Raw genomic sequence first — 14,440 nt, forward strand, 5'->3', positions numbered from 1 at the left:
TGTTCAAGACACAAGTGATATAAATGACACAAAGTTGGTGACCGAGTCATAGATTTGTATCACTAAAAGTATACTTTTACATTGCTACGAACCAATATATTGCAGTTATATCAAGGAACAGACATTGGAGATATTTAAGAACACATGAAATCCTTAGTTTTCACTTTTTGTTAACAGACATGATTGTGTGATTAAGAAGTTCATTCCCCAACCACATAGTTCCAGGTTCAGTCTCAATGCATGTCACTTGGGCCAAGTGTCTTCTACAATAGCACTGGATCAACCAAAGTTTTGTGAGTGGATTTGGTAGACAGAAAATCAAAGAAGTACGTGTGTGTATCTTTGTGTGTGTGTTCTTGTTTTGACTTTAAATAATAGCTGTAAGAAAGCATCACCATCATACAAGCTGTGGTTTTCATTTCCATGAAAACATGTCTAGCCAAGAAGAGACATTACTTTACTTGGAAACAGGTTAGAGTTGATGACAGGAAGAGCATCTGGCCTCAACAAATTCTGTCTGTCCTATGCAAACATGGAAAAGTGGACATTAAAAATGACAATGATGAAGATAAGTGTATTTAATTTATCATGATGTGGTAAAAAGTTCTTAAGTTCTGCCATGATTCTTCTGCATCAATGTCAGTAACCAAATCACAGAAGTGTGTAAAGAAAAAAACAAAGGAAAGGAAAGCATTTCTATTCATCATAATAACAGACAGGATAAGAGAGGACTGTTAAGAAATAACAAGTGAAAATGGCAGTTTTTGTGAGTTCTTAAAAAACTAAGATCATTCTATTATGATATGTTTCAGTTTTAACAGAAGATCAAAGAAGTTAAACTCATCATTATTATTTTATGGTCACTACTTCATGCTGGCATGGTGTGGGACACACACACACACAGAGTCCAAATTTACAGAAAGCAAAAGACAAAGACAGGTGAGGGAACAACAAGCAAGTGTATTAGTTTGATACTTGGGAAGAAAATATATATATAAATATATATATGTGTGTGTGTGTGTGTATATATGTATATCTATCTCTCTATCTCTATGCATGATGTGTTTCTACACAGCTTCTGCCCACAAAATTCACTCATAAGGCATTGGTCACCTGGATTTATAGTTGAAGACACTTCCTCAAGGTGCCATGCAATGGGACTGAACCCAAATCCACTTGGCTGCAAAACAAGCTTCATACACACATGCACACACATGTATGTGTGTGTTTGTGTATGGACTTGTATGTACCATCATCATCTTTATAATGTCCACTGTTCCATGCTTGCATGGGTTAGATGAAATTTGATGAGGTAGATTATAACCGGGTGCTCTTCCTGTCACCAACCCTCACTTGTATCTAAGCAAGGTAATATTTCCCCTATGGCCAGACATGATTTCATGGAATGATGCCACTTGTATGGCAGTGATACTTGTTTAGAACTATTATGTGATGTGAAGATGAGAAACTCACACATACACACTGTAGTATATACACACACATACATACTATAAGCATCACTCAGTTTCTGTCTACCAGACCTAGTCATAAGTCTTTGGTTGGCCCAGGGTTATAGTAGAACCTTGCTCAAGATGCCATGCAGTGAGATGCAGCCTGAAAGTAAGTGGTTGGGAAATAAACTTCTTAATCATACAGTCATGCTTTCATCTAAAACAGTTATAAATAATAAAAATAATACTTTCTACTATAGGCAAAAGGACTGAAATTGTGGGGGAGGATGCTAGTTGATTACATCGACCTCAATGCATAACTGGTACTTATTTTATTGACCTTGAAAGGATGAAAGGCAAAGTTGGTCTTGGTGGAATTTGAACTCAACATAAGATTAATGGTAATAATAATTGTTGTTGTTTCAAATTTCGGCACAAGTCCAGCAATTTTAGTGGGTAAGCTGATTACACTGAACCCAGTGCTCAACTGGTATTTTATTGGTCCCAAAAGAATGAAAGGTAAAACTGACCCCAGTGGAATTTGAACTCAGAACATAAAGAAGTGGAAGAAATGCTGCTAAGCATTTTGTCTGCAAATAATAATAAAAATCATACCTGAGAAGGCTTCAGGGTATATTTTGTTTAATCTCTGTTTCAGATTTCTGAAAATAAATAAATAAATAAAAAGACTTACACATAAGAACTTGGAATATTTTTCTTCTGATCCTCTTGTAGGAATCATTAGTTACTGAATTTTTATTATTTGTTACACTGCTGCACATCATATCATCATCATCATTTAACATCCATTTTCCATGTTGGGTGGCTTGTCAGGAATTGGGCAAGGCCAGGGGCTGCACCAGGTTTCATAGTCTGTTTTGGCTTGATTTCTGGGTTATTTCTCTTCATCCCCTAATGCCAGCATAGAAGATGGATCTTAAACATTACTGGTGTGTGTGTGTGTGTGTGTGTGCGCGCCTCTCATCTGGGTATCATGTAATAGTCATAAATAAGTGTCACTATTGTACAAGGTATGTCATTTGTCTCCAATCTTTCATAAAAACATGTCTGGCCATGAGGAAATATTGTTTTGTTTAGGAACATGCAAGGGCTAGCAACAAGAAGGGCATCTTGGCCTTAGAAAATCTGCCTCAACAAATTCTATCTGACTCATAGAAGCATTTAACTCATCACCATCAACATTATCTAGCTGCATTGAAAAATTATATCATTCAACTCATAACTGACAAGAGTAAATCTTTACACTTTTGACTTAGTTCTTTCCTACCCCATCATGTGCCTGGTGTACCCTTATCAGATGGGTAGTCGTGATGGATTGGCTTCATATATTTGTACCCCAGTGTCACTTTGATCGTATGCACTGGTCTTTCACTCAATAATAATAATAATAATAATAATAATAATCTTTTCTACTCTAGGCACAAAGCCTGAAATTTTGAGGGAAGGGGCCAGTCGATTAGATTGACCTCAGTACACAACTGATACTTAATTTATTGATCCTGAAAGGATGAAAGGCAAAGTCGACCTCAGTGGAATTTGAACTCAGAACATAAAGACAGATGAAATACTGCTCTGCATTTTGCCCAGCATGCTAATGCTTCTGCCAGCTGGTCACCTTAATAAAAATAATAATCCTTTCTACTATAGGCACAAGGCAAAGATGGATGTGATGCTATTAAGCATTTTGCTTGGCATGCTAACGATCCTGCCAGTTCACTGCCTTTTCACTACCCTCTTTAAAATTCCACATGTAACTTTAACACAAATTGAACTCACAATCATAGCTACTCGAGAGTTGTACTACTTGCACCAATGTAGCATAATAATGAAAATAATAATAATGAGATTATTGTATACAGTGCACTATAACTCGTCAGGAAAGGTGAAAGAAAAGGAGAATGGCTGGAGGGAAGATACATATCAAGTAAAGAAAAACAGCGAAGAAAGCTCAAAGTACACACATTACGCAAGATGGAAAAAAAAAAAAAAGACAGAAAAACGATTATTTCTTTGTTCTTACATTCATTCTTCCATGCTAGCATGGAAGAATGAATATATATATATATATTATTGAGGCAATGTTTTATAATTGTGTGCTCCAGTATATTCGGTTGCACAAATCTATGTATGTCTCGCTAACAGTTACACTAACTCATTGTCCTGGACTGACACTGTCTTTATTGACCCTGAAAGAGTGTAAAGTAAAGCTGAACTCGGCAAGTTTGCACTCAAAGGGCAAAAAGTTTAAACAAATACTATAATGGCTGATAGTTAGCAAGGTGAGACACACATAAGAAAGAAGAAAGCAAAGGACCACTGATGAGGTCACAGAAGTGTGACGAAAGAACTCTGGCCGAAATAGGATTAATGTAATATAATGTAATATAAAGCTGAAGCAAATTAACACCAAATATACAGTGCGTGTGTTTTTATTGGCTAAACTGGCAATATGACCATCCCCAAGTACAACAACAAATACTATAAGGTCTTCTATCTAACATTGTAACAACTCGCCTTATTCATCGCCATATATATATATATATATATCAGAAGCCACGATAGATCGTTGACCAAACACCATTCAATTTTTTTTCTCCATATTCTTTCTGTTGAAGAGCGTAGCTCAAAATGTTAAAGACTTTCTGTATTCCCGAGCGTCAAACTAATACATCCTTTTGTTGTTTACACCACCTGTCCTCGTCTGTTGTTGTTTTTTCTTCGTATATTCTCCCATATATATATATATATATATATATATATAATTTTTTCAATTTTTTTTCTCCTTGTCTCCGTATTCTTTCTGTTGAAGAGCGTAGCTCGAAACGTCAAAGACTTTCCGTATTCCCGAGCGTCATACTAATACATCCTTTTGTTATTTACACCACCTGTCCTCGTCCGTTGTTGTTTTTTCGTATATTCTCCCATATATATATATTTACTTTCATTTATGTCAACTCACAAAAGCAAGAAGCAGAGTTGCCTCCCTTGTATTAGATTATGAGTAGTAACGCCTGGAACAGATAAAATTCTGCATAGGGTCACTTTATGAAAACTTTCTATAAATCCAGACAGGGTAGGATACTGTTTTATGCTATTTCACAAAAGCACATCAAGCGATTCTTAACGATATATAACAATGGATTTAGACCTGAATACTGATGATCATACTACATGATGGAGAAGACCTAAGAACAAAAGGTGTTTTAGCTGTGGCCATACCATTTTATTTTCGAAGTATAGTGTACCTAGGACTATGTTATCCAATATATTCTTATTTATTAATGGCTTCGTATGATTTGATATATATTTGGCTGATATTTCTAGAAGGTTATGCCACATGGAGGTCCAATCATGGCAGTTACATTTAAACTGCCATTCAGCCCTGATCAAAAATATGATCAAACGTATTGATCTTCTATGATCATCCTATCTTTTTCCTAGGTACAAGGAAATCAGGAATACATTATTCAAATTAGGTATGATTTGAGGGAAGTTTGGCTACTATTTCTAGCACATCTATGACCCATGGACAGACTCTCTCATTAGCTTGATATTGGAGTAAGTGAAAACAATGGTGAATGTAAAACCTTCAGAACTAAGAGGTTTTTGGGGGTCATCATCATTATTCATCTATCTTCTACTGGCATGGGTTGGACAGTTTGACAAGATCTGATGGATCCTTGGATTCATCAGACCCTGTCAATTTGTCCATCATGCCCCAATGACTGCTTGCCCATTGTTTCTAGAGCTGGATGCCCTTCCTGACACCAACCATATTACCGAGTATACAGGGTAGTTTTTTTTTATGGTACCAGCACTAGTGAGATCAGCAAGAAAATTGCAAGACAAAAAAAAAAAAAAGACCTTGACCGAATAGGGTTGTAGAAGAGGGAGAAGTAACTTTATGCCAAGCGTTGAGAAGTTAAAATATGACAGGACAAGCAAAGGTGATACATGGCTTCCTGACATTATATAGGAGTGGATGGAAAGAAAATAGTAATGTTGGTGATGAGGTGTCAAAGTACACAGTCAAAGTGTAAGAAGGTGAGTATAAGAGGGAACATGGACTAAGGATGGGGAGATGGGAAGTGTAGGTAGATAGGTTCATAGGAATGCAAGGTGTACGTCTGTAATTTTGTCAGATCCTAAGACTTCCCTATTGCATGTGTAGCTGTGTGTTAAGTAGCTTGCTTACCAACCACGTGGTTCCGGGTTCAGTCCCACTGCGTGGCACCTTGGGCAAGTGTCTTCTACTATAGCCTCGGGGCGACCAAAGCCTTGTGAGTGGATTTGGTAGACGGAAACTGAAAGAAGCCCGTTGTATATATATATATATATATATATATATATATATATATATATACATATATGTATGTGTGTCTGTGTTTGTCCCACCACCATCGCTTGACAACCGATGCTGGTATGTTTACGTCCCCGTAACTTAGTGGTTCGGCAAAAAGAGACCGATAGAATAAGTACTAGGCTTACAAAGAATAAGACCTGGGGTCGATTTTCTCAACGAAAGGCGGTGCTCTAGCATGGCTGCAGTCAAATGACTGAAACAAGTAAAAGAGTAAAAGAGTATCTAATAGAATGAAAATGGGTTGTGGTCAAGATTACAGTCAAGGTGAAAGTATGCATTCTTGTCTTTTGTGCTTCTCTCCTGTTGCTTTTTGGTGACTGATTTTGAGAGTTTGATTTCATAGTTCAGTATTGGAATGTAGCTATGCTGAGCTGTTTCTAGTTGCAGGCAAAGCTGAGGTTAAGAAATCAGTTTCATATCAATGTGGTTTCAAGTTTAGTCCCACTGTTTGGTGCCTTGGTCAAGTGCTTTCTACTATAGCCTCAGATGGACCAACACCTTGTCAGTGTACTTGGTAAAGAGAAACTATATTGAACCCCATAGTGTATGTATGCATATATGTATATAATGAAATGCTGATCTCTAATTGTAGAGGGAACCTGTGGAAGGTGTAGACCCAGGAAGATGTGGAATGAAGTGGTGAGAAAGGATCTCCAGAAACTGGGCTTCACTGACGAGATGACAAAAGGACCAGCATTTGGGACGATATGCTGCACTTGAGAAGACATGTCAAGCTAAGTAAAATTACGGCCATCCATACATACAGGCATGTCTTTTATGTCCATGCCTCCACTCCCTCTCCTAGCTTAAAGGTTTTTGTCTTACAGGTACTGGTGCCACGTAAAATGCATTCATGCAAGTGGCATGTAAAAAGCACTCAACACACTCTGTAAAGTGGTTGGTGTTAGGAAGTTCAAATGGTCTAAACCATGCCAGCATGGAAAATGGAAATTAAACAATGATGACAATGTGTATGTACCTGCTTACACATCTTCATGTTCATCTCTCAGTGCTCAACAACTGGTGGTTTGTTAACAAACACTGTAACTTAGCAGTTTAGCAAAAAAGACTAATAGAATATTCTAGACTTAAGAAAATAAGTACTGGGGCCGATTTGAATGATGATACATAGGCTGTGCCCCAGTATGGCCACAGCTTGTGTATCATTCAAGACACACACTTTTCACTTCAGTAGTAATCTTAACTCCTGTTTATGAGGTCCTTTAACCAGGGATATCTAAAATGTCAACAACCTTAGGACCTGACAAAATTATGCATTTTTATGCATTTCTCCACAATTACATTGCAATTCACATTGACTGAAAATCTGTTGTTGAAGTACACTAATTCTTCTTGTGGTTGTTGTTATTGCTGTTGAGTCACTAAAAAAAAGGGGGGAGGACCCAGATCAACCTCAAATGCGTGAATCCTTCATCAAAGGGAGTTTCAGCAGCAACCATTACGTATTATGGGCTCTTTTAAAATTGCTTTTAAGAGGTAAGTGGTGTATACATTATCCGAGGTGTCCTTTTCTTGATTGCTATTTCTAGTGTGTCTGGTGACTACATGGAAGCTATCATTGTGGCTTGTTCTAAACTTGTTTGAACTTTGATAAAAAAAAACAAAAGAAAAAAAACAATTGAAAATCAGTACTGACCTGATTCTTTTAAAGACTGTATCAAGGTCTTTTTTCATCTCGTACAGGAGTAATGTGTCTTTCTTGAACTTGTGACACGTTGCTTCGTAGCGAGATGAAGACAGAAGATTGAAATTGAGAAGCATTTCATTAGTTTTTTCATACCGAGATAGCCTGAAATGACAAAAATAAAATTCAGTGAATAATAATAATAATTGAGAAATATGTCGCAGAAATTGGAATTGACATGAGGGTAGAACATGCTCAAAAAACTGTTCCATTGGGAACAGCGAGGATTTTGAGATTGGTACTTGGGTATTAAATATCTTCCGCAATACTTAACATTTAAGTACCAAATCTTATAATTCATAGAAAGAGACCCCGCAAGACTTTTGATAACAGGTTGCTGTCCATTCTCACAGAATTAACTGTGAAGAAGTAAGATTGAGAGCCCTGAGAAGTAAAATTTAATATTAATGTTAGTAATAATAATCCTTTCTGCTATAGGCACAAGGCCTGAAATTTTGGGCAAGGAGACTAGTCAATTACATCAACCCCAGTGCTTAACTGTACTTATTTCATCAACTCTGAAAGGATGACTTTGGTAGAATTTGAACACAGAATGTAATTCAGAAAGAGCCTTACTTGGAAATAGGTGAGGATTGGTAACAGGAAGAGCACTCAGCCTTAAAAAGCCTACCTTAATAAATTTCATCTAACCCATGCAAGTATATAAAAGAAGATATTAAAACAATGATGATGTTTAGCATGGCTGTGTGGTAAGAAGTCTGCTTCCCACTCACATGGTTCTGGGTTCAGTTCTACTACATGGTACCTTGAGCAAATGATTTTTTTTTAACCTTAGGCCAACCAAAGCCTTGTGAGTAGATTTGATAGACGGAAACTGAAAAAAGCCTGTCATGTGTGTGTGTGTGTATATATATATATATGTGTATGTCTCTTTGTGTTTGAGGATGTCCCCCACCACTGTTTAACAACCAGTGTTGTTCTGTTTATGTCACTGTAACCTAGTGGCTTAGCAAAAGAGAATGATAGACTATCTATCAGGCTTTAAGAAAAAAATAAAGTATTGGGGTGGATTCATTTGACTAAAAATTCTTCAAAGTTGTGCCCCAGTATGGCCACTGTCAGAAACAAGTAAAAAGATCATGAAGATGAGCATTTATAGATCTTTGATGAAGATTTATTCAGAAGTAAACAAACATTAAGAGCTACAAATGGATGACCTTTTACCATAAATAAATTCACAAGACTCTTCTTCCTTTTCCAGGTATCCGTTCCTCAATCACTGAATGATTTCCTTTCACTGAAGAATATTTAGATCATGGAATCATCTTTGCCATTAATGTCCATATGGTTATGTCTTAAAATAGCTGGAACTGTTGAAATCATTGATTTCCTTTCATTGTTTTACCATTAATCCCCCTCTTTTAACTTAACATTATCTGATGACTCAGATTAATGATGGATTTCAGTTAATCTTCAAAACAATTAATTAGAAGTGATTTAGTAAAATACCTGTAATACTTATATTTATTGCAATAATGCACTGATGCAGATGTGGTTGTGTGGTTAAAAAGTTTGCTTCCCAACTGCATGGTTTCAGGTTCAGTCCCACTGTGTGGCATCTTGGGCAAGTGTTATCCCCCTGAACAGTTATTGCCTTCCTGGATAGATGTTGGCCTCATGGGATGGGTTGGAAGATCATGCCTTCTTTATGCATTCCATTTTGGGGGTTGGTTCTAAGGCTTGATGCCCTTCTAATCACTGATTATTTTACAGATTATAATGAGTACACTTTATCGTACTTCAACACTAGACGGTTGTCATGTTCTCAACCAGACTAAAGAATTGGGTATCATGTTCGAAATAAAGATGGGACAGTCACAACTACTTGATCATAACTTATCTGTGATTAAACAACTTGTTTAATCTACAGCAAATTGAAAGGTATCGACAATGACATAAGATTAGCAGATTGAGCATCTTGAAGAAGGAGCTTTTTATAACCTGTTAACAGAGTTAATAAATTAGTTAATTGGCTAATATAAGCTCAAGTACAGCTATATAGTTTTGGTTTCAGGCCCACTGTGCATCACCCTTGGACATGTGTCTTCTACTATGGCTCTGGTCTGATCAAAACATTGAGTGGATTTGGGAAAAAGAAACTGTAAAAGAAGCCTATCATCATCATCATCATTGTTGTTAACATCCATTTTCTATGCTGGCATGGGTTGGACAGTTTGAACAAAGCTGGCAAACAGGAGAGTTGCACCAGATTCCAGTCTGATCCCAATGGCTGGATGCTCTTCCTAATGTCACCCACTTTACAGTGTGTGCTGGGTGTAAGGATGAGTGTTTTTACAAGGCGCCAGCATGAGTGCTTTTTATGTGGCATCAACATTAACTGTAAACAAAAACTTTACTCCCCACCCCATCATATAAAAAGTAACATATTTTCAGATTTCCATGAAAACATGTTCAGACTAGGGAAATAGCACCATGTGCATATGTGTGTGTGTGTGTGTGTGTGTGTGTGTGTGTGTGTGTGTTCTTGTCTTCACAAAGGCAGCTTCTATGTGGTCACTAGACACACTAGAAATAGCAACCAAACCTTCCTTGAATCATACCCTACTATCTTTGGAAAGAAAAGGACATCTCGGATAATGTATACACCCACATACCCAGCATTGTACATGAAGTTTGCTTGTAGTCTTCTGTGGAAACATGTCCAAGTGAGAGCACCAAGGTAGGTGTTGTCAAGGTCCACTGCCTGCATTGTGGTAGATCATCAACTACCCTGTAATTACAACCTACACACATTTTCCCCAAAGGTGCACTTATGCCGAGCGTCTGAGGTAGCTAGTATATTCACTGTGAAAAAATTTGAGTGCTCAGAGGAAGCCCTGTCGGCTTGCAAAAGAAAAGCATGGAATACTTTCTTTGAAAACAGACAATGGTTGGCAACAGGAAGAGCATCTATCTGGCTGTAGAAAAATGATCTGTGTCAATGAATTTTGTCTGACACATGAAAGCATGGGAAAGTAGGGATTACAAGAATGACAATGATGATGATGTTCTCAAATATTTAAGGAGTGTCTCATTCCAGAAGTATTTGATTTCCAATTTAACACACTCATTGCACTGAAGTATCTCCATGATAGGTTTAAATTGTCACCACCACCACCATCACTACTACTACTACTACTACTACTACTACTACTACTACTACTACTACTTTAAAAATGAATGGATCCAATGGCTTGTCATGGTTTTTGTTGCTGTTGCCAACATAATAGAATCATTGTTTTATTATCAGGGAATCTTCCATTCAAGTAACATAAAGTAGTGCCATTACATACTTGGTTGACTGGACACATGAAGGATATGTAACATGAAAGCCTGATGTGGGCGCGTGTCTGTGGGGAGGGTTTCTTTTTTGTTGATGTAACATGGAAACAACAGTATCAGTGGTGGTGGTAGTAGTAGTGGTGGTGGTGGTGGTGGTCATGGTGGGGTTGGCAGTAATAGTGGTGGTGGTGGTAGCAGTGGTTGTCACGGTGGCGATGGTAGTAGTAGCAGTAGCAATAGTAGTAGTAATGGCAGAAGCATAATACTATCTGGGGAAAATAACTGATAGCTGTTGACAGCTGTGATTCACTTGAATAAAAAAGAATATTTGCTGCAATTGCCAGTTTAGTTACATCCATCCATCAGCACCACTGCTACCATCACTGTTCCACCTCCTTCCACCCAACCAGTACAGATAGATAACATGATATGATACCATAACAACCCCTCTACTCACCCCATAACTGTTGTTCAATCTACAGTACATCCCTAGAAATAATTGTCAAAATATGTGAACAAAAAGCATACAAAAAACAACAACAAAAAAAAACAATACTTAATTTTAGCACCTGACTCATTATCCTCTTCCTTATCATTATTGTCATCATCGCTAGTTTAACATTACTTTTTCTTCCATGCTTCCAAACATTTTATTCCTGCATCACTACAAACCTTCTTTTGATCCAGTCTGTCCTTCTCATGTAACAGTCTATTTCTGTTTCAGTGTATCAATCATCGTCTATCTCATGGTAATTTTCCTGCCAAGTCAGGATTACCCAAATAACATTAAATTAAATTAAACAAAGCTTAGACTTGGACAATGAAGGTGACAGCACACTGGAATGTGCCTGTGCACCTTCACTATTGCACAGACACCATCATGTATGTGTGTTATGGAGGTGTTCTCTGAGATCAAAAATGCCTGCCAACCCTGCACATCAATAATAGCAAATAGCTAAATACTCGTGTTGGAATCCTACAAAAGCCAACTGCAAACAGGAATAGGCATGAACAAACTCACACTAAAATTAGCACACATTCAAATTGGTTTCTCACCAGCTATCAGCTTTACCCATTGCATATAAGATAAAAAATAAAAAAAACACCCTGCTGAGCTAAACTTAACCCTTTAACTCTTTAGCTTTCAGATTATTCTATCAAATGTAGTGCTTATTTGCTCACAACTTTTAAAATTAATCATGCATTATCTCCTAGATTCAAGATTTCAATGATGTGATTGTGTATTTTTAGAACAACATTGTAGGGTAGGTGTGAGAGACTGGATCTGACAGGCTTGAATGTAAAATACGTATAATATTTGGGCTGGATATGGCTGGTTTAAATGCTAAAGTGTTAATATCAACTTGACTCAAACAGCCTGTAAAAAATTCATTGTCATCATGACATGTTTGGGTCAAATGGAATTCGTTGAGATAAGTTTTCTACAGCCAGAGATCCATCCTGTTACAATGCTCATCTGTTTTTAAGCAAGTCAATATATCCCCATGGCTGGCTGGCTGGAATTCAAATGAAAGCAGTGTATTTCAATACAAATCATCATTTTTTAATGTATGTTTTCCATGCTAGCATGGGTTGAATTGTTTGACCAGAGCTGGCAAGCAGGAGAGCTATACAAGGTTCCAGTCTGATTTGGCTTGGTCTCTGCAGCTGGATGCCCTTCCTAACGCCAATCACTTTACTGAGTGTGCTGGCTGCTTTTTATATGGCACCAGCACAAGCACTTTTACAAGGCACCAGCACAGGTGATATTACATGGTGCCAGCATGGGTGCTATTATGTGGCACTGGCACAGGTGCTATTTATATGGCACAGGTATGGGTCTTGTTGGCACTCTGTCGCTTACGACGTCAAGGGTTCTAGTTGATCCGATCAACGGAACAACCTGCTTGTGAAATTAACGTGCAAGTGGCTGAGCACTCCACAGACACGTGTACCCTTAATGTAGCTCTCGGGGATATTCAGCATGACACAGTGTGACAAGGCTGACCCTTTGAATTACAGGCACAACAGAAACAGGGAGAAAGAGTGAGGGAAAGTTGTGGTGGAAGAGTACAGCAGGGTTCGCCACCATCCCCTGCTGGAGCCTCGTAGAGCTTTAGGTGTTTTCGCTCAATAAACTCACAACGCCCGGTCTGGGAATCAAAACCGCGATCCTATGACCGCAAGTCCGCTGCCCTAACCTTTGGGCCATTGCGCCTCCACTCAGGTATGGGTACTTTTATGGTAAAAAAAGAGGTTGGGATTAAAAACACATTTTAACATCATAAAAAAAGGAAACACACATGATACAAGGATGATGTAGTCCTAGATGAACTATTCCTTTAAAAATAAAAGGCTGAAATGATTACAGCTGCAATTCTTCTGATCTTATGTCTCCAAGTAAGGTGATATTTCCCCATGACAAGACATGTTTACACAGTATGTTGGAAATGAAGGGCTCTGCTTTCTATGAGAGTGACACTCACAACTATCATGTGAAGTCAAGGCAAGAAAACAGTAACAAACACGTGCATGTGCACAGACACAAACACACACACACATACAAACAGTGTTCTTTCAGTTTTTATTTACCAAATCTACTCAGAAGGCATTGATTGGTCCAGAACTATAGTAGTAGACATTTGCCTAAAGTGCCACACACTGGACTGAACCCAGAACCATGTGGTTGGGAAGCATCCAGAGCCATCATAGAAAACATTTGCCCAATGTGCCATGCAATGGGACTGAACCCAGAACCATGTAGTTGGAAAGCAAACTTTTTATCACACAGCCACGCATGCATCTATACAATGGTGTAAAATATTGCCCTATAGAATCCACTTGTAACCAGAGTGGGTCATTGAAAGTTAAGTGTCTTTATCGTGGAAACCTAGCAGTGACCGGATATAAACTGATGACCACTTGGCCATCTGTGCTCGCTAAAGACTAATTAAAGATGTCAAAAGACTTATTAAATGAATTAGTCAACAACTCTTCAAATGTTTCATTGGAAGCTGACAGGCACAGATATGGTTGTGTGCTTAAGAAGTTAGTTTTGCAATCATGTAGTTTTGGGTTCAATTCCATTGCAGAGCACCTACTTAGCCCCAAGCCAACCAATTCTTTGTGAGTGAATATGGTAAATTGAAATTATAGAAAACATTGTGGATGTGTGTGTATTGTATGTTTGTTGTGCATGTGCAATGTGTGTGCATCTGTATTGTATAAAGGTGTGCATATGTGAATTTGACATTCCAAGCCATTGTTTGTTACTGTTAGTGATATACAATTTCTATTTTGCACTGTACTTCCTGTCTATTCTATTCTTCCATCTGACCACAATTTCATAGGCCATTCATTCCTTCTTGGCCAATTCTACTTGCATCTTAAATTAAAATAAAATTTCAAATTGTTTTGAATTAATAATGCATTATCTCATAGCATGGAGGCGCAATGGCCCAGTAGTTATGGCAGCGGACTCGCGGTCATAGGATCACGGTTTCAATTCCCAGACCAGGCGTTGTGAGTGTTTATTGAGCGAAAACACCTAAAGCTCCACGAGGCTCCAGCAGGGGATGGTGGCGAACTCTGCTGTAC

At 38.0% G+C, this 14,440-nt stretch overlaps 1 protein-coding gene across 1 annotated transcript in view; it reads right to left on the reverse strand.

Annotated features, from left to right (window-relative positions):
• LOC106874249 (kxDL motif-containing protein 1) overlaps positions 1–14,440 on the reverse strand; it is a 49,806-nt gene that overhangs the window by 13,825 nt on the left and 21,541 nt on the right. Inside the window, exons 2-3 of the mRNA XM_089347027.1 lie at positions 7,493–7,645; positions 2,067–2,113 (exon numbers count right to left, since the gene is read on the reverse strand). Of these exons, the coding sequence (XP_089203153.1) occupies positions 2,067–2,113; positions 7,493–7,645 (200 nt within the window). The remainder of the gene's footprint in view (positions 1–2,066; positions 2,114–7,492; positions 7,646–14,440) is intronic.

This window comes from Octopus bimaculoides, chromosome 2 (assembly GCF_046866305.1).
Source record: "Octopus bimaculoides isolate indiv1 chromosome 2, ASM4686630v1, whole genome shotgun sequence".
NCBI lineage: Eukaryota > Metazoa > Mollusca > Cephalopoda > Octopoda > Octopodidae > Octopus > Octopus bimaculoides.